The following is a 20,190-nucleotide window of genomic DNA, read 5'->3' on the forward strand; positions in this document are numbered from 1 at the left end:
TAGCGTTCCTCTTCGCGTTCCACGACGCGAGGTCGGTAGCACAGGTAGCATGCCCAACGAAAACCAACGGAACGCGATCGTGCATATGCTCCGGCTTCGCGAACAATGCACGGCGTTTACTGCACATAAAGCGTCCCAAAACCAAACATCTTGCTCAAGGTGTGCCTTGCGTTTTTCGTAGAAATATTTTCTTTATCATGTACATTAAGACGAAAAGTTGAAAGCTCACTAGAGTATATCGCCCGCAAAGTATGTCTTTTTAGAGTGTGATTAATTAAATCAAGGAACACTACGATGTCTGGTAAATTATGATATCTAGTGAATTGCTCATCTAGTGAGCAATTCACTAAACTAGAGCTGGCTACATACTACTACTACGAGCTTCGCCCCTAAAATACCCGTGAATAAAATAACGTTTGCACTAAAAGTGACTAAGGCTTTGGTTACAGATTTTGACGTCCTGCACTGAAAAGTAACCGCACATACGTGTGACCGTGTCTGACACCGCGTTGGTAGCTGGCCTTCAGAAAGGCGTGGTCGCCATCCACAGTGGCGTTGCTGCCGGCCAAGTCCTCAGTGGCTGCGGCAAACTTGTTTCGTTTTCGTCTTTACTTGGTGCACGTCAACTGCACGGGCGCTATCTATGATCGCGCCGGTAGGATCTGCAGCGTCTGCGACAAGCAGTAGTTTCGTTTTCGCTGCGTGCCTTCAGAACTGCGTAGTGGCACGGCCGTGTTTTTTTTTTTTATGTAGCGGCCGTGGTAGCGGCCATCCTGATTTCGCATTAGCGAGCCATGTTTCGCATTAGCGAAACCACAGAGCGGTGCTCGGTGGTTTCGTTTCGACTTTATGTGCGCAGGCCAGGAACACGTCTTCAGAACTGCGCGGACGCTGCCTATGATCGCGCCACGGCGTCGTTGACAGCGGATGCGGCCCTCGATCAGTAGCTTCGTTTGGACTTGGGGGAATGCGCGAGCAATGTCACGATACTCAAACATGGCGGAAGCGTTGAAGATGACGAGCTTCCAGCCGCGGGCCGCATGCTGAATAAAGCTCGCTTGCCACGTTGCCATGGACGCGCGATCCGTTGCCGGCCATTATACCAACGAAAAAATTATCGTAACAAGTATGTGGTAGTCTTGATGGTGGCGGTACGTAATAAGGGAGGGGTGCAAAGTACGCTTCGGGATGATTAAGACACGGGAGTCTTGCGCCGCGGTCGCATTGTGAACGAAGTCGTGAGATGACGAAAATTGGGGCTATTATACAACTCTGATGCAAAATAAGTGCAAAATTTATGTATTCATCAAGAAAATAAAATTGTATTGATGCAACAGAGATTTATTCATACGTTCGGTAATTCAGCATTTCGGTTAATTCGGACGTCTGTTCCGGTACCATGAAGTACGAATTAACAAGGTTTTACTGTACTTGGCTGATAAAATGCAGCTCGCTTCCCAAATCTTTCTTGTTCATCTTCTTGCTCTTGCATACAGCCATTAGGAAGGAGTAAAGGAAAAAAAAAGAAAAGTCAGAAGTCGTAAAGTCATCAAAAGCTAGGAAAAAAACAGTGCCCTAGAAATATTACCAATTTCGCGCGACGTCGCTTCCGCTTCCAGTCGTGGCGTCGTATTATTGAGATAGCATTTATATGGACACTTTCGGTGGGTTTTTGCCGTCGCCGCCATGTCCCGTATATATATATATATATATATATATATATATATATATATATATAAGCCAGTAACAAGAAAGTTTTTCCGAAGCGCGCGACTGAGGATTCGAACCTGCAACCCCACGCTCCACAGCGCGCTGCGTTAGACAATTGCGCCACGCAGTATACATTCTCCAACACACTAACGGCATGCTTTTTATATAAAGCTATTATTATTATTATTATTATTATTATTATTATTATTATTATTATTATTATTATTATTATTATTATTATTATTATTATTATTATATAAAGCGCTGGCGGAACGCAGAGCTCAGAAGTCCTTCGGCGTGTTCACTACCACCCGCGAGATGGCGCGAATGGCGTGCTTTAAAGGCCGTCGTCCGCTAGTAGCTGCGTTGACGAGGCTGATCTACTGATCTTGTGTTCGGAGGAACGGCAGCGTTTGAGAGTTGGATCAAATGCAGGCGGAGTTGGGCCAAACGGACTAGTGCAATGACTACGGTCCTCAAGCTATTCAGACACTCTTCTGGTGGCTACCGCGGAGTCGTTGCTTCAGAAGGTGAAAGGCCAGGGCCGGAAAAAAGCCACACACCAAAACGACACACCAAAACAGGCCTGAGGTGATCCCTTACATCCACAAAGTAGCGCATAACCTCAAGGAAGTGGCGAATAGGCACAATGTGTCGATCGTCTTTCCAGCGCCGCGCAAGTTGGCGAAGCTGTGTGCACGTATCCCCGGTGAGGTTAAAAAGAAGGATTTGTGGAACCAAGCATACTAGGCACTAACTACCTCGATTGTGCGGTGGGTGTGGTATATGAATTGCCACTGAGCTGCGGTAAATCATACATCGGCCAAACGGGCAGGTGTGTCAACCAACGTGTCCGTGAGCATGAGTTGACGCCCACAAATGACAAGGGGGCGCATCTTCCTGCGCGTTGTGCAGTGTGTGGCTGTGTGCCTTTGCTGGTTTGAAGGTGCTGGGACGCAGCAGAGAAACGGTTGCTCGCGAACTGTTGGAGGCGTTCTACATGAAATAGAAGGGCGCAGATTGCGCCAGCCAGACGTCAGTGTGTTTGCGGGAGCGGGACTTTCAACTGCTTTGCCGCAAGATGCAGTAGATTTTGTGATGGTTAGCTTTGCGTTGTGTGCTCAGGCGCGCTTGTGACGTACGCTCTGTATATTTTCTCCCAATTCTCTCGTAATAAAATCAGTTGGTAGTGAGCGCCCGTCCCGTCTTCTTGTCTCTTGTGTCTCGTCTTTTTTCCGCTCTGCTTTTATTTTAAGATAATGCACCAACTCGCCCAGCAACGCATTCTCAAACACTTCTGCTCCTCTGAACACAAGAGCAGCCTGCCCAGCGCAGCTTGGGGACCCAGTGTCTAGGGTCCCCAATGGTAGAACTCCATTAAAATTATGCAAGACGCGGGCCAAGTTGCGTCGTCGCCCGCACTGCGTTTGCGTCGTCTGCTGACGACCCACGCTAGTTTCCAATTTTTCCAAAACCCAAGAGTGCCTTGGGTTCTGCGCATGCGCCCTGGCGGCCCGCAAGTTTCTTGGGTCCCCTAGCTTTTTGGGTCCCCATTTGGAAAACTCTCTTGTGTTTCGCCGGAGTTGGGATGTCCGTCTCCGACTTGTACTCTGACATACAGGGCGTGGTCGCTCGTGCTCGCGCCTTATCTCTTGAGGGGGGAGGTTTGTACGCCTTGAGCTTTTACGGCAAAGTTTGCGTTTAATCTACAGACCGCACGAAGGTAACTTCACTCGCTGCAGCGGCTATGTTTGCGAAAGAAGTGAGCTGCTAGCTATAGAAGAGCCAAAGTAGGAGCTAGTTGAAGTAAAAACTGTGACAGTTCGTGCTCGTCCTGTGTGTACTTGCGCGTTCTTTTCAAGCGTATTGTTTTGTGCTTGAGCAGCGCTGCTCTCTTCGTGCGTCCTTTGTGATTTAGCAGCTAGCGCGCTGCAAGTCTCGAGCTGCTTGCCGTTCTTTGTGTGACATTCCAATTTGTTGCTATCGCATTCATTGATTCGCCCTTGCGCCGTAACTGTGACTTTTTAGCTTTTCTTGCTGGCTGTTATTGCTCCCCACGTGACGTAGATAGCGACGATTGCAACCAAGGAGGTTGAAAAATTCTTTTTAAAGCTCCTTGTTTACAATCATTTCTTGATCCGAAGTTATAACAAGGCGCAATTTAATTGACATATTGGCTTCCATGGAGTCTTCGCTACCAGTTTGCAAATACCTTGAAAGCAATATGAAGCTGTGCATAACACAAAAGAATCCATGTTTAACCCTTTTCCTAGCGTAGACGAGCTCAGCTCATCCACACGCTTGTGCCGCTCCCGCCGAAGACGAGCTGGTTTCGTTCACGCCCAAACAAGCGGTTTGGGACGCCGCAGTTAAGGTACCCCAATTCGCCGTCCCGAGTTCTCTTTGGCTTCAACAGACGGCGCAGTAAAAATTAAAAAAAAAAATGCGCTCAGATAACCTATTTTCGTCGAGAAGGGACTTGATTCTGGTAACCAGGATAAGAAAATGGCGTCCTCCTTTGAGAGCGAGCGGCGCGCGTGTGCCGGCAACAGCGACGTTCTAGACGCCTCCACCCCTTAAAACGATCTTAAGGAAGTTCAGAGACTCGGCAGAGAGCCTCCCCCGTAGGGTACAACCGGGGCTTGCCCCGGCATACTCTTTCGAAAATAAACGTTAATTCATCATCATCAGAGATTTTCTGCACCGAAGACTGCAGCGGTAGGGAAATTTCCGTGGTGCAGCGCAGTGAATTCAACGCACTGCATATTAAAAAAAAAAAAAAAAACATTTAGCGTGCGTCTTGCGAATAAAGTGTCTGCAAATAATTTTTGAGCTGTTCCAAGACACATGGAATTAAATAGGAATATTTAATAAATCGGTATTTTTCTGTCGTTATTGTCCAAAAATCTCGACAGAGGAAGCGTTAAAAAGAAAAGGTGAACGCCTTAGCGTACAATGCACGCACTTTAACAGCGCTCTCTATGCGCACAATGAGGTCGAAAGGGGAAGTTTCACTGGACACGTAACTTGTACAGAAACGAACAAAAGAAGCAAGAAAATTGGGGCAGCTATGCACTATTGGTGCGAAGACTGAGGAAGCAGCAGAGCTGGTGGCGTTGCCCTCCCCTTTCCCCCCTTTTCACGCTCACTTCCCTTTCCCACCTCTTGCTATACTATACCATACATGGCTATGAATTGCTCTTTTTCTTGTCTGTTTCTTTCTATCTCCGTGTGTCTCTGTCTATTTCTGTCTCTGTCTTTCTATGTTTTAAATGGGAAGCATTTAGCGAACCAAAGGCACTTTCACCGTTTCTATCTATCTATCTATCTATCTATCTATCTATCTATCTATCTATCTATCTATCTATCTATCTATCTATCTATCTATCTATCTATCTATCTATCTATCTATCTATCTATCTATCTATCTATCTATCTATCTATCTATCTATCTATCTATCTATCTATCTATCTATCTATCTATCTATCTAGCCGCCAACGTCTTGGGGCTCTCCTGGTCGTCTCCTTAACTTGGTGTGACTTGATGCCACACACGCCATGAAATCCTTTACAGCTGTCACGTGTGCCTACACCCGCATATCACAGCCCGTCGTATACGGGTATGCGCTACCAAGACTTCGGAAATCTTAACGCGACAGCGTGAAGGAGCCCTTGTCGCAGAAAATGCGGTGCCGGCGTCGGAGTCATTGTCGATGGGTGAACCATCCCCATAGAAGCAAGGAATAAAAATCACGGCTCAAGCCGGAGTCGAACCCAGTCATTCTGCATGGCAGTCGAGTATTCTGCCACAGAGCCACGCCAGTGCTTCACACTGCTTCGGAAGAACACCATGTACACACGTCATGTCAGGACAATTGTGGTTGCACTCCTGGCTGCCCGCTTCTATATCAGTCTAATAAACATTACATATGCACACCTATGACTCCTCAAGTAATAGTAAAACGTTGCGCGAATAAGCCTATTGCCGCTACTGGTGATATGATCTCGTTCTGTACTCGTAATAATAATAATTGTTAGGGTCTTACGTCTCAAAACCGTGATATCATTATGAAGGAAGCCTTACTGGAGGGCTCCAGTGATTTCGACGATCTGGTGTTCTTTGACGTGCACCTAAATCTATAGGTACACGGGCCTCTAGCATTTCCCCTCCATCGAAATGCGGCCGTCGCGGCCGGGATTCGTTCCCGCGACCTTCGGGTCAGCAGTCGAGCACCGTCAAATGGTAGGTATATTAAAGGGACACTAAAGAGCAAAACGATTTTTCTCGTATTAGTAAAGTAGTCTTCAACGATACCAAAAACACCACGCTTACTGCGAGAAGACGCTTAATAAGCGAGAAAACGCGCAAAAAGAAAATACAGGTGGCGACGCCATCTTGGAATTCCCGCACCATTTGCCGTGACGTCACATATTTTTGACGGCGCCTGCTTGGGCGTACGTAGTTCCTAATCGGTTAAATCGAAGTACATTGTCCTCTGAGGGGGCCAGAGACTTGACATAACGAGTTTGTGGAAATTTCGTCGAGCCAGTCGCGCCAAAATACGTTAAATGCTCTTTGAAGTCTTTTACGTCAGGAATTACAAAGTTCGGCGCGAAATTAAAAAAATGAAACTTTGAACTTGGTTTTCTCCTCTAATAATAAACATATGGTGGTGAAATAAACTACACAAGAGTTCTCCGAGCACACTTTATCAATCTAAACCAATTCATTGTTTCTCTTTAGTGTCCCTTTAACGGTAGGTACATTTCTCTGTACTCGTTCTCTCGCCCATCAGTGTTATGGCATCTCAATCCGGACAAATCGACGCGCGTGTTTTGGGAGAGAAGCAGAAGATGAAGAAGAAGGACGAAGAGAGCGCATGCCTGTTCATGATGACGATAGTTTTCTGGTGTCGCCACACGGCGTAACGAAAAGCTTAACAGCTCTGCTGTAAAGCAGTACATACGTTTTACACATGAAAACTAAGACACGGACTTATCTCTGCGTATCCAAAACCGCACAAATTAAAGCAGCAATAAACCGGAACAAATGGTTCACATGTTGAAGACTGTCACGTATAGACCCATATAACAGTGAGAAGTCTGTCAGTGCGGAGTCACTGGAAACTCCAACTGTCCCTTGCCTAATTTAAAGAAACGTGTGATGTTTCCAAAAAAGAAGAAATCGACAATTTCGAGCACTATGTGTTTAGAACAAATTGTTAACGACTTCGGGTACTTTACGCAATCTACTATGGGACAGCGCAAGCTGTCCCCCCGGATTGAACACATAAAGTGCACATGATACACGATGACTCAAATTTTGAGAAGCAGCGTTGCTCACAAAAAATTGTTTTGCGGAATGGAGTACTGTGTAGTCTACTATAGAATAGAGTTTAGCTTTCCATGTGATACAACCACCGAGGTAGTGCTTTGTTCGAATACCAAAGGAATTGGCGCTGCATCTTCCATATGCCCCTCTACACACCCACCAGAATGGTGATAGGCTTATTGATTCATTTTGTTAGCATTTTATGCCTGATTATTATTCTATTTAATAATTATTAAGATATTTCTAAAACGCTGCGGACGCTGAGTCTGACTTTTATCTGAGGCTATGTAATGTTCCAGTAGGAAAGGAAATAAATCTATCATTTGATTATAGATATCGGCGAATCCACGCTGCAACTGCTTGAGGTCACGAGGGCACATATAGGTAACGCGGCCAAACAGCGCTGCTTCACCATTGTGCCGCGTGTTACACGAAAGCTCTCGAGCTGCAGCCGCTTTGCGCAAGGTGGCAGCAATCACCTTGCGCAAGGTAGGGTGCCCCGATGTGCGCGCGCCTCCGCTTCCAGGGTGGAGACACCGGATGGATGCTATGAACGTCCCCTTTATAACGGGGCGGTGACATGTCTGCCACCATGCTCGAAGAAAAAAGAAAAAAAAAACTTCCTTGTTTCATGCTGGCCTAATACCTTGTCTACATTGATTAAATCTATCTTATTATACCAAAAAAAATTTATAAATTCACGTACGGTCTATCTCTCTGCCTCTTAAGGCAGAATGACCTTATTCCCCCCCCCCCCCCATTATTTATTTCTGTACTTTATCTCTACTCTTCTGCCACCAATACTCTAACCGTCTCTTACTTATTTCTATCGCGGACGTGTTCAGCTTTCCATTGTTGTCCCTAAAACCCAAGGCTTCCTGTAGACTCGTGCCCACAAGTATACCTGGGTGAATATCGCCACATTCAATCAGTACATGTTCCATCGTTTCCTTAGTTCCCCCGCAGCATGTACAGTGTTCGTCTTCGTTACTGAATCTCGCTTTATAACTTCGCGTTCTAAGGCAGCCCGACCTTGCTTCAAACAGTAAAGCGCTTCCCCTTGAATTATCATAAAACCTTTCCCTCCTTATTTCGTTTTTTCCCTTTCGGTAGTTACTCAGAGCCGGCTTCTTTTCCATCGCTGTCATCCAATAAGTCCTCTCCGCCTCCCTGACCTTCCGCTTAATGCTCCCTGTTGCCATATCGCCCGCACTGCTGGCCGTATATTTACTGGTGAACCTCCTAGTTCTCTTTCTCCACTGCGTGTCAACGCTTTTTCTATACAAATACCTGAAAACCTTCTCTGCCCATCTACTCTTCTTCATTTTCCTCAGCCTCTCTTCGAATCTCATTTTGCTCTGAGCTTCCCTCACTTCAAAGCCTGTCCATCCCATATCACCCTTTACAGCCTCAATTGTCCTCTTCCCGTGAGCGCCCAACGCGAGGCGGCCCACCATCCTTTGATTTACATCCATTCCTGATTGTACCTCTGACTTCATGCAAATCACTGAGTTCCCAAATGTAAGCCCCGGGACCATCACACCCTTCCACAGCCCTCGAAGCACCTCGTACCTATTGTATCCCCATAAAGCTCTGTGCTTCATAATTGCAGCATTCCTCTTTCCCTTTGCTACCGCTGCTTTCTCTTGTACCTCCATATATATATCCCCTTCATTTACCCATACTCCGAGGTACTTGTACTCGCTTACCCTCGGTATTTTTTGGCCCTGTATGAAGACCGCATGGTCTTCGTGATCATTGAATACCATCAATCCACATTTTGTTGCACTAAATCCTAGTCCTAGAGCCTCACATTCCCTTCCGCATATATCTGCCAGTCGCTGTATATCATCTTGACTGTCCGCAAATAAGACAATATCATCAGCATAAAATAGACCTGGAAGCTTCTGCTCAACCATCGTGCCGACCTGTTTGTGTGACAAATTAAATCCAATGTTGCTACCTTCTAGCGCTTTTTCCATCCTCACCATGTACATTATGAATAACAGCGGGGACAAAGGACATCCCTGTCTCAGCCCCTTGCTAATTTCAACGCTGTCCTTGCTACTTATTCCTTCCCATTCTATACAAACTGTATTTTCTCGGTACATTTCCCTCAAAAGCTGTATACAGTCGTCCCCTATGCCCACTTCTTTCAATATATCCCACAAAATTTCCTGCTTAACGTTGTCATACGCTCCGGTGATATCTAGATAAGCTATGTATAAGGGCCTGTTTTCTATTTTCGATATTTCTATACACTGGGTAAGAACAAACAGATTATCGTCTAACCGCCTGTCGATTCGAAATCCATTCTGAAGTTCTCCCAAAATATCATTTTGTTCTACCCACGCTTCTATTTTTAATTTCACTGCCTGCATCGCCAGCCTGTATAGCACCGATGTAATGGTTAGCGGTCTATACGAGCGAATGTTATCCTTTTCTCCCCTGCCTTTATAGATTAAGTTCATTCTACTTTTTCGCCAACTGTCTGGTATTTCCCGCTCCTGTAAGCACTTTTCTACGGCTTTCAGCAGTGCTTCTTTAGTGTTATGTCCGAGTTCGTTAATGAGGCTGACGGGCACCCCATCTAAGCCCGGAGTAGTGCGCTTAGGAATTTTTCCTTCGGCCTTCTTCCAATCGAAATTCTCTATATAGTACTACATCTTCGTCAGTTGCACTCCTTTGCGTACTATTACCTACCGGGGGAATCCCCTGGGTGACCTTTTTAAACGAATCGGCTGTTATCTTTCGGATGTAACCTAGCGCTTCATGCCCTTCCAATTGATTTCCTCCTTCATCTACCAAACGTTGTTGCATTGTGACAGACTTCCTACCTAGCGCTTTTAGGTGGCTCCAAAATATCCTAGGCGCGGCCTTCTTCTTTTCGCGAATCTCTGTCATCCAGCGTTCACTTTCACCTTTAATTTTTGCCTCGACTAATTTCTGCACGATGGATTTTTGCTCTAAATATATTTCCCATATTTGGTTGACTTCGTCCTGTGGCCGCTTCTCTTTTTTTGCCTGTCTGTGCTCCCGTGATGCCTCACGTCGCTTCTCGATCGCCTCCCGGATTTCTTTGTTCCACCAACTTTTTGGCTTTCTCTTTCCTTTCCAACAAATAGTTTTCTTCTCTTTTTCCATTTCTTTTGTGATTATATGTAGCAGCTCACTATACTTCCAGTCTTTGCCTGGCAGTTCGTCTACTTTTTCTTCGACTCTTGCGGCTACATTCGTTATTTGTTTGTCATTTAGATACAAGCTGCCAAATTTTGATTCTATGTTCTTATTTTCAGTTTTATATCCCATTTGTAATATTATGCGTTTATGATCACTACCCAAGCTGTTAATGCCTTCCTCGTCTATTCTCATCTCTCTAAGTTTGTCATATATTCCTTCTGTCATGAGACAATAATCAATGCTCGATTGCCTGTTTCCGACTTCCCACGTGATCTGCCCCTCACACTTCGGCCCCACGTTAACTTTTGAAAGACTCCGCGCCCCCTGGCGGCCATATTGGTTCAAAAGTGTCGGGCGGCGCGCAGAGGCCAGCGCGGGAACGGTGCTGTAAACGCGTTGTTCTTGACGTATTGAGATCCGTTCATTGGCCGCTATGACAGGCTGGTGTGTGCCACTGTGTACTAGTTCACACGCGAAAGGCCAGCGAATGTTTAGCTTCCCTCGTAACAGCGAGCGAAGAAAAAAATGGGAAGCAGAAGTGAAACGCGACTGCTGGCATCCGACCGACAGCACCAAGATATGCCAGGTTAGTTGTTGACTTGTCCAGCATGTGGCCGTGCATTTTTTATCGCTGGCAGTGAGCACGCTGTTAAAGAAATCCTTGCTTGTCTCGCTATAGCTGCATCGCATAATCATCGCGCGAAGCTGCTTTTACAAAAGGATGTTAAGCTTTGCGTTAAGCCGTGCGGAGTGAATAGATGCTTCGGCTACCTTGCCGATAAGCTTAGATAAGCTTGGTCAAGACAAGTTAATCATAGCTCATGCTAAATAAGCATAGTCAAAACAATCAATAGTAATCGATGCAAATCAATACTGATCGATACTCATTGATACCAATTAAGCCGCCGGATTAAACCAGGGTAAGCTTAGAAAAAGCCTCGTTAAGCCTGTATATCGCAGCCTAATTCAGTTTGAAGAAGCCAATTTACCGCTAGTCGATACCAATCTATACAGAAAGATACCTATCAAGTGGCATTAGGCAAGATTAGTGGAGATTATGTCGGATCACGCTAATCCGGTCCAAGATGAGATGGCATATAGCCATGAGGTACATTAGACCCGACTAGGCTATGTTCTTTCGGATTAAGCATGACTAAATAAGTCCTGAACAAGTCAGTGTTGAGTGAATTGAGAATGACTAGTCGTTCGGGTGACTGCGTATGGTCACATTAAGCCGATCCGATTAAATTCGATTAAGCTGGATTAAGGTAGTCCGAATCTTGAACCATCCAATTTTGAGTAAGTTGAGGTTTCCTAGCCAGTTGGATGACAGAATATGGCCGCAATAAGGCATTGTGGATTAAGCCGGATTAAGCTAATCTGCCTTAAGCTAATCACGAGCAAGTGAATTTGGAGTGAGTTGAGCTTGTCTAGCCTGTTGGATGCCGGAGCATGGCCATGTTAAGCCCATCGGTATTAAGCCAGATTAAGCTAATCCGAAGTAAGCTATCTTGAGCAAGTCTCTTATCAGTAAGTTGAAATTGCCTACCATTTCGATGACTGAGTATGGGCACAATAAGACAACAGAGATTAAGCCGGCTTAATCTAGCCCGGATTAAGCCGGGTTAAGCTAATCCGGACTAACGTAATCCCGAACCAGCCATTTTGAGTAAATTCAGTTTATCTAGTCAGTTGGATGATAGAGTACGGCCACAAAACAGTGTGGATTAAGCCGGATTTAGCTAATCCGCATAAGCTAATCACAAGCAAGCGAATTTGGAGTGAGATTGTCTTGTCTGTTGGATGCCTGAGCATGGCCACGTTAAGCCAGACCGGTTTAAGCCGGATTAAGCTAATCCGAATCAAGCTAATCCTAAAGAAATCTATTTTGAGTAAGTTGAGATTGCCTATAGCCAGTTGGATGACGGAGTATAGCCACAAAAGGCAATGTGGATAAAGACGGACTAAGCTAATCCACATTAAGCTCATCACGAGCAAGTGAACTTGGAGTGAGTTGAGAATGTCTAGCCTGTTGGATGCCGGAGCATGGCCACGTTAAGTCCATCCGGATTAAGCCAGACTAAGCTAATCCACATTAAGCTAAATTAATAAAGTGGCTGTTAGAGCTCCATGACCGGAGCATATCTGTCATGCATGAGATCTTTTTGGTCTTATGACCAGTCAGTTTTTTTTTCATCTTACGCTGTTATCATGCCCTGTCATTTTTGGTAGACATAAAGTTGATAAAATGGCCGTTAGAACATTGTGACTGTCATGTGTGTCATGTCGCACATGACATGCATGACATGATTTTCGTGTTATGACCAGTTATTCATGTTAGCCATACGTTCCTAGAATGCCGTGTCAGTTTTGGTACGCATAAAGCTAATAAAGCGGCCGTAAGAGCTCTAAATTCTAAGCGCACATACAGACCAGGACAAAGAACACGTATGACACAAAGGCGCTAACTTTCAACACTTTATTGAAGCCAGGGGAACAGAATTTATTGGTCATGTCATACCAACACGCCCAAACCGCCACAATTGTAAGAGCTCCATGACCGGGTCATGTATGTCATGACCTATATGACATGCATGACAAGGTTTTCGTGTTATGACCAGTCATGTATATTTTCCTTACGCTCTTTTCATACCATGTCAATTTTGGTATACATGAAGTTGACCAAGCGGCCGTTGTAGCTTCTTCACCATGTCACGTATGTCATGGCGTATATTAAAGGCATGTCATGATATTCATGTAATGAGCAGTTATTTATGTTTTTCATATGCTCTTTTCATGCCATGTCAACTTTGGTACTCCTCAACTTAATCGGCCGCGAGAGCACGAGGACCTACGCAGCCAATGAGATAGCTATACCGATAGATACGCGCTAAATGCCTTCATTTTGCCATCAAATGCTTCGTGCGTAATAATTAGTGCCTGATCTATTTGTTATTAACATTATATGTGCAAGCCCTACCACCAGAAGGGATAAAATGAGCCAAATTACCGCGCATTTCGCTGAAAGCGTTCCATCTTTGCATGCCAGGCATTGCCACCGAACACGAACGGTTGAACCAATATGTCGTCCACAAAAGCAGCGTCTCCACCTTGTTCCGGAGGAGCACATCGAGGCACCCTATGCGCAAGGTACTCTGGACTTACTTCTCCACTAGGCCATGCTCTTAACTACGTATATGATGGGCGTCGCGAGCATTCATACCAGAATATTTTTTTACGTCTCTGACTTTCGAGGAAGAGCTTCGCGTCGTAGTGCCGTACATCAGAAAGGTCTCCAGTTACACTGATAGCTACCGCCGCTTAAAACGGACTTTTAGTGCGGATTTACGCTTGCAGGGTGACTTGAGACGCATCGTTTATTCCTTGTTTATCTGATTGTTTTATTTGTTTATGTTGCTCGATAGAGATTAGTTCTGAGAACTATAAGATGACTAATTCATCAGTGTCAAATGAATCACGTATGAAGCGAATATCGGGCGTTTCTTCATATTCCATCACACGATGAAAAACAGGCGGCGCGTTTCCTCTCCGCTTGAGGAGCCGTCAACGGCAGCCCTCCCTCGCATGCGCCCTTCGTGCGACGGAGATGGCCGGCTCTTTTCGTCTCTGTTCAGGCGCGCTCGTCGGCAGCGCTCGCGCGTTTTATTGCGATAACAATTATATGGACAGTCTCGGCTGGATTTTGCCGTCGCCGTCGCCGCCGTCATGCACCGTATATGTATAAGTATGTATATATGTATAAATTCCCCAAAGAATAGTAATTCAGAAATTGCTTCCGAAGTGCGGAATCGAACCAGGGACCTCTTGCTCCGCAGCGAGTGGCGCTGTCCACTACGCCACGAAACGCAGATCCTCCACGTCGCTAACGGCGAGCGTTATACACACCCTTTACCGCTGGACGGACTCAGAGACGGCAGGCGATAATAAGCGTTTCTTCATTACCAGCGAGATGGCGCTAGGAGCGCGACGGGCGCATTTAAAAGTCGTCGGCGAGCTCGCTCGCTTCTTATATTTGCGCAGGGAGAACCTTGCCCTTCCGCTGTATGCTCGCGCGATTTTCTCGTGGTGAGGGGAAGAGGAATGTTTCAATCTTTCACCGTGATGTCCGCGCTCATGTTACGGAGTGTACGAAAGTCACTCCATCTCAAGGGACGCCGCTAAACGAACAAACAGAAGATGAGCGCGAGCTATCAAGTGTCACAGCTCGACACTTGAAGCACGCTAGTTTCCTTCGCTGATTCGGCCGCCTTTGAAACATGAGCGCTGCTCAAACTGAGAGTATCCATTGGCGAGCCTCACTTCGTATAGCATTAATTTCTTGCTCTCGCATTCATTGCTTCGCCCTTGCGGCGAAACTGTGACTTTTTACTCGCACGTATAACATACGGCGCAGGGGACAATGTTGTCGATTGGGACTTATATGGAACATGACGGCGACGGTAAAAACCTGCCGGGAGTGTCCACATGATTGCTATCGCAATAAAAGAATGCCACGAGCACGTCCCGGAACAGAAGCCGGACATGACGCCTTATCTATTGGACGCGCTATACTTCTAAAGCTTGCTATTTTCGTACCTTGACCTGCGTGCCCCAGACGTCAGGCTCGATGATCCAGACACAGTCGGTGTTGGGTGGGTAGTCGTCAGGAAACCTCGGAGTAGTGATGAACTCCATGTTGTCGCGAATGCTCAGCCGTCCACCGCAGTCTGACAAGAAGGAGAGTACAGTGACGCTCACTTCATTGTACAACGTACATTTTGCGTATTCGCCAAATAGCTTCAAAGAGACCCGATTTTAATTTCTTGACTCTGTATGTGGTAGCAAACCGCAAAATTACCGACAGCTGCTGAAATACCGGGATGCTGTGGCAACGAGCCTCAGCATTTCACTTACAGCAGTAGCCGCTACGCCACGCTCGACAATATCGATGTTTCCTACAAAGTGAATACTGATTGTCCTGTATTAATATACAGGTCAGAGTTTCAAGGTGTATCGAAAACTCGTTCAGACTTCGGATGCAGTATCCTATCCTGATAGAGATGTTGTGGAGCACGATTCGGCACAAAAAATGAAATCAAGTATTGTACAAAGAGACTGTATTTCTCATCTCAAATGCTGATGGCACTTCAACCGCATCCCTAAATGTAGTGTGAAAGAGTTGAAGTTTACAGCAACTTATGGATACGTTAAGTCATAGTTATAAACTTGTTCAAGGGGGAAATGGCGGGCTGAGATCTTTAGGGCAAGACAACAATTTTTATTTGAATACAGGCACCGTACATCCAACATGAAATAAAGAAATATCGAAATAAGCACAGCAGTGCTCACTGATAGTTCTCATTGCCCATGTAAGTAACTAGCATAAGAGAAGGTACATAAAAAAAATCCGCGAGACGTGTTCTTGGACATACGTAGAATTATGCTGAGCAGCAAGGAAAGATGCGTAATTATGCAATAAACAGGTATGGATGCATCAACGTATCATTATGATGATATTTTTTGCAAGATTTGCACGTAATTATTTAGAAGACTTCGATAAAGTGAAACAAAATGTGTAATATATATTGCCACGCGCGCTCACGGCTACGTTACCGTTACACGTGTTAACGAAGCCCCGCGAAGATCGCGCAGGATTGCATGGGGAGCTTCGCGATTGTTGTAGAAAGTGCTGATAAGATTACGGGCACGACGCGATAAGTTGAGTTTCGTCTCGAACTAAGGATAGCACTAGCGATAACGCTGGAAGGTTCCGTTAGGCATGTAGAAAAGCCCACGCGTTTCACGGACGACCGACGATTGTGCTTGACGCTATCATTTCACTGAGTGTGTCTGCAGTGTTTCTGGGCACAAGTTCACCCAATAAAGAGTTTCGTCTTTAACGATGTCACTGCCGCAATATTAACCGTCACAACCACGTCACAATATTTAATATCGCGAAAGTACAGTCCTTCAACGGGGCAACACTGAAGCTCCGAGATTCTGGTCAAACAGTGTGTTCTGCAGTGTTTAAGTAAAATAAAATTTGACCAGAAAGGATTGTGTTGCTTGCTCTCTTGCTGTCTTGTTTTCACGTGTTCTCCTTATTCGTATATCTGTGCGCTGCTTCACCCACACGGAATGACGACTAAACACAAACTCGCCCAAGTCCCCTTTACTTTCTGTGGATTTTGCCGCTTTATGGAGCCAACAATCATCTTTCACACTGTTCTCATACCTCGCGATTCTAGCTTACGAAGAAAAACAAAAAGGCTCACAAATCCTACGAACTGCATGAAATTCTGATTTATTGTCCTCAATGTATTTTAATGCGCATAATTACTTGACGACTCGGTCGATATTTCCGTGTGTCGCCAGAAAGAACGCCTGCACAGAACTTGGGCCCGGCACATCCACAAGAGGAAACGCAGTCAATACCTAGCACAAGGCACACGCGGCCGAAACGTCACTATGTATACCGGTTTCAAAGGTGATGGGTTGTCAACAGACAGACGAGAGTACGCAGTTAAGCACAGGATTGAGAAAGAAAAGACAAGAAGAAACAAGTACTGTCGAATGAAATAGTCTTACCGTTCACCCGATACGAGGCTCTGAAGCCACCTGAACTTTGGTTGTGCGCCTTCGAATAGTGGATAGAAATTGGCTCGTTTTGTGGCACAATCACTTCCCGGTCCCCTTGCTTGCAGAGGCGACCTGTGGCAGAGTTCAAGGCGCAGGGAAAGAAACTTCAGTACTCTTCTGTATCGGGACCTCCTTCTGTTTATACATATCATACAATTATGACCGTGAATAAACTGATTCTGATTCTTCCACTGTGGATTTAGGAAATGCGGTAAATGGTTCCTTGACAAAAAAAAAACAAAACAAAAAACTAGCACACTTCCGAACAAACGGTGGGTTAATTCACGTTTCGCATATTACCTTAAATAATCCAGGCCTTGGTACATTAATAACTACATTTCACTGTAGTCTTTCATTTAAATCATATTATTTCATTCATTCATTTACTTCTGAGAGTGTCCATGAGCAACTCTAGGCATTAGTAATGGTGTATTTTTGTTACACAAAGGGCAGAAGCAAGAAAACGTAAAAAGGTCCCGAAGAATAAGCTATACACAAATGGTGTAAGAAGTGAAATTTACTAGTGAGATGAATCAGATAAAGAACAAACAGAAGACCCGAAGGTGTGAATAATGTTACGGATGGTATTTTGTTGTGCTACAATTCGTTTAATAGCGTTATAGATACAAACTGGATTCGCAGTTTCACCCTGACGTGATAAGAAAATATTCTGAACAGCATCAATGCCATTTCAACATGCTATGCAGAACATAGAAGCGGCCATAGCAATGAGCTAGAATGTAGGGTTCTCGCCGTTGCCGCAGCCACCATGGTGTCCCGTATGCGCATGGATGGCTCGCGCTCCCTTTTTGGAGATACTGTGATATGCTGCGGCTGCGATAGTCAGCGTGCAGCAACCATAGGATGACATGGGGGAGTTGGTTCTTACTAAATATCGTCGGCACAGCGCAACAAATTAGGAAGAAAGTCACACAAAAGGAAAGAAAACCAGGCTTTTCTTGCCTATCTTCATCTATCGGACAGAGAGTTTTCATTCCTTGGTCAACACAGTTATCTATTATAAATAGTTCTTAGTGCAAAACACAGACAAGGGAAAAGAGCGCTCTTTTGTCCCGTGTATGTGTTTTGCGCTCAGAACCATTATGAATAATTTGTTTCAACTAGCCAAACTCCCAACTCTCTATAGTTATTACGCATTGACACACACGTGTTGTTGCGCATGCCAGCGTGCAGTCGAGTTCCCACGTGTGCCTGCAGCGCCAGAACGCACAGCCTAGCGGATAAAGAAGGCAACGTTGAGACGGCCCAGGGACAAAATAAAACGCGATGAGCGTCTCTCCAACTCTGCATGAGTGTACAGACTGTGGCTGGGTGAGAAGTGGGGACGCGTGCGAGCGTCTGTTTTCTACCTGCCCCTAGCGGCCAATGTCAGCCAACTTGAGACGGCCCACAGCGAGCGACGCAGCTGCCTCTGGTCAGTAGACGGTGCCTTCACAGACGATTACGATACTGCCTAATGCGAATTCTGAGCGCAGCTTCTTGTTGGGGCAACGCCAACTGTGTTTCAAGTTTTGGCTTTCCGCAGTCGTATCAATGTAACATTCGTTACATATTGCCGCAGAAACCTGCCAGCGCTCGAGTGCTACGCGTTCGCTCTCATTCGTCCTCGTTCGCTCTATCGGTTATGCCGACGCCAACGTCGACGCCGCTCAACGCAGGAACGGGCGTCCAAGAGCTGCGCTCTAAAACGCCAGGCCTGCGCGGAACGCGCAGCACAATCCCATCGAAAGCTGGAAGAGCGGCCTTTCTAGAGCCCATTCTGAGCTCTCTTGGAACAACAAATACAAGTACACATGCAAGGTGTCCACTACGGCATAAATCATAATTTTTGTGAAGTAGGACAGCACCCACTACGCCATTATTCGTCTTTCTGCGGATAAGTGAGGTACCCGCTACACATCTGTAAGGTATCATGTGCACTTTGTTGATGCTGTATGTGGCTGATGACGATGAAGAATTCTGGCTGGACATTTCGCAGTGGTTGGGAAGCATTAAACCACACACTCGTTGCGCAATTAGCATTGTGTGATGACTGGTTGTTATTCTACTCTTCTGCCACGCTATATTACATAGGTTAACGCGATTCCTTGCCTGACATGACGCCTGTATATGATCGTTTTGCAAATGAGTTTCAAGCACGAGCATGGCTCTGTGGTAGAATAGTCGAGGGCCCGGGCTCAAATCGCATTCAATCCTGTGCATTTTTTGCTCATTTTATTTTTTCATGTCTATCGGTTACGCCATCGACGGCGACGGCAACGCCGCTCAACGTATTAACGGGCTCCTAAGAGCTGCGCTCTAAAACATGTCAATTTTTCTTCAGTAAACTGTGTTGAAAGTATTTCCCGTCTTGTTTTTTCCTTCTTCTTCTTATTTTTTTTTTTTGCGCAGTACCTGGGATATTCAGCGAGGTAGGGGAGCGGTAATTCGAAGGTGCTGTGTTTCAACTTGTGCTATTTCTCATCGCGACCGCTGTTGATTACGAGGTACGTTGAGTTTAGGAAGCATGGGGCAGTGAATCGGCAAAAGGGGCAGCAGCGTGGAATATTACCTTCGCCCAAGAACGTGTGCTTCCTGCTGCCGCGCAGAGTTCATCAGGCCGTCGTTGCGACCCCGAATGCTCCCAATAGTCGAGTGAACCATGCTCAGAAGTGTCTTTGCACGCGTAACACCACGCTTGTTCAGTTAGAAATTCAGTGCTTACAACAGAAATGCGTGAATATTCAAGATTTAAAAACAAAAATTAAATAGTCCTTGTCTACTCGAGAACTGGGTGGTCAATGCTGTTGGAGCATTCATCCTGTTCGATTACTCTATAGGGCACAGCAGTAGTTGCTAGTTGTAGTCTACAGGAAGAGAAAAGAATTCAAGAAAGGACCCCGTAGAATAACTTCTCTTCAACAGACACGTCATTGCTTCAAGAATAACCAGTTTTCACCAGACGTCCAATAGGACACCGCTTCTATCCACTATTTTCTCCAGTCCTTAACCACGTGTAGTCATGTAAAGCTTACGAATATCTTGCCAACGAATTCACATATGGGTGTGTTCAGAGAAGAACGTCGGTGCATGTCCGTGGACCACCTTTAATTTCGTTGCAAAAAATGTATTTTGCTGTTCCAGTACCCAGGGCCACGAAACAATTCTTAGTCTTGCAAAAAAAGTTTGCCCTAGTAAAAAAAATTCGGAAGTCTCCACTCAGCAGAACCGCTTTTTGCGAATTGTGCGAAAATAGGAATTTGACGAGGTCCTACAAAATAACTATTGTGGCTGTGAGTCTCAAAATTTTTCCTGGCATACTAAGAGTA

General features: G+C 45.5%; 1 protein-coding gene across 1 annotated transcript in view; it reads right to left on the reverse strand.

Moving 5' to 3' along the window:
• Nucleotides 1-20,190, reverse strand: part of LOC119394421 (cubilin) — a 230,161-nt gene that overhangs the window by 44,711 nt on the left and 165,260 nt on the right. Inside the window, exons 51-52 of the mRNA XM_037661722.2 lie at nt 16,811-16,933; nt 14,819-14,949 (exon numbers count right to left, since the gene is read on the reverse strand). Coding sequence (XP_037517650.1) covers nt 14,819-14,949; nt 16,811-16,933 — 254 coding nt within the window. The remainder of the gene's footprint in view (nt 1-14,818; nt 14,950-16,810; nt 16,934-20,190) is intronic.

This window comes from Rhipicephalus sanguineus, chromosome 5 (genome assembly GCF_013339695.2).
Source record: "Rhipicephalus sanguineus isolate Rsan-2018 chromosome 5, BIME_Rsan_1.4, whole genome shotgun sequence".
In the NCBI taxonomy this organism is placed as follows: domain Eukaryota; kingdom Metazoa; phylum Arthropoda; class Arachnida; order Ixodida; family Ixodidae; genus Rhipicephalus; species Rhipicephalus sanguineus.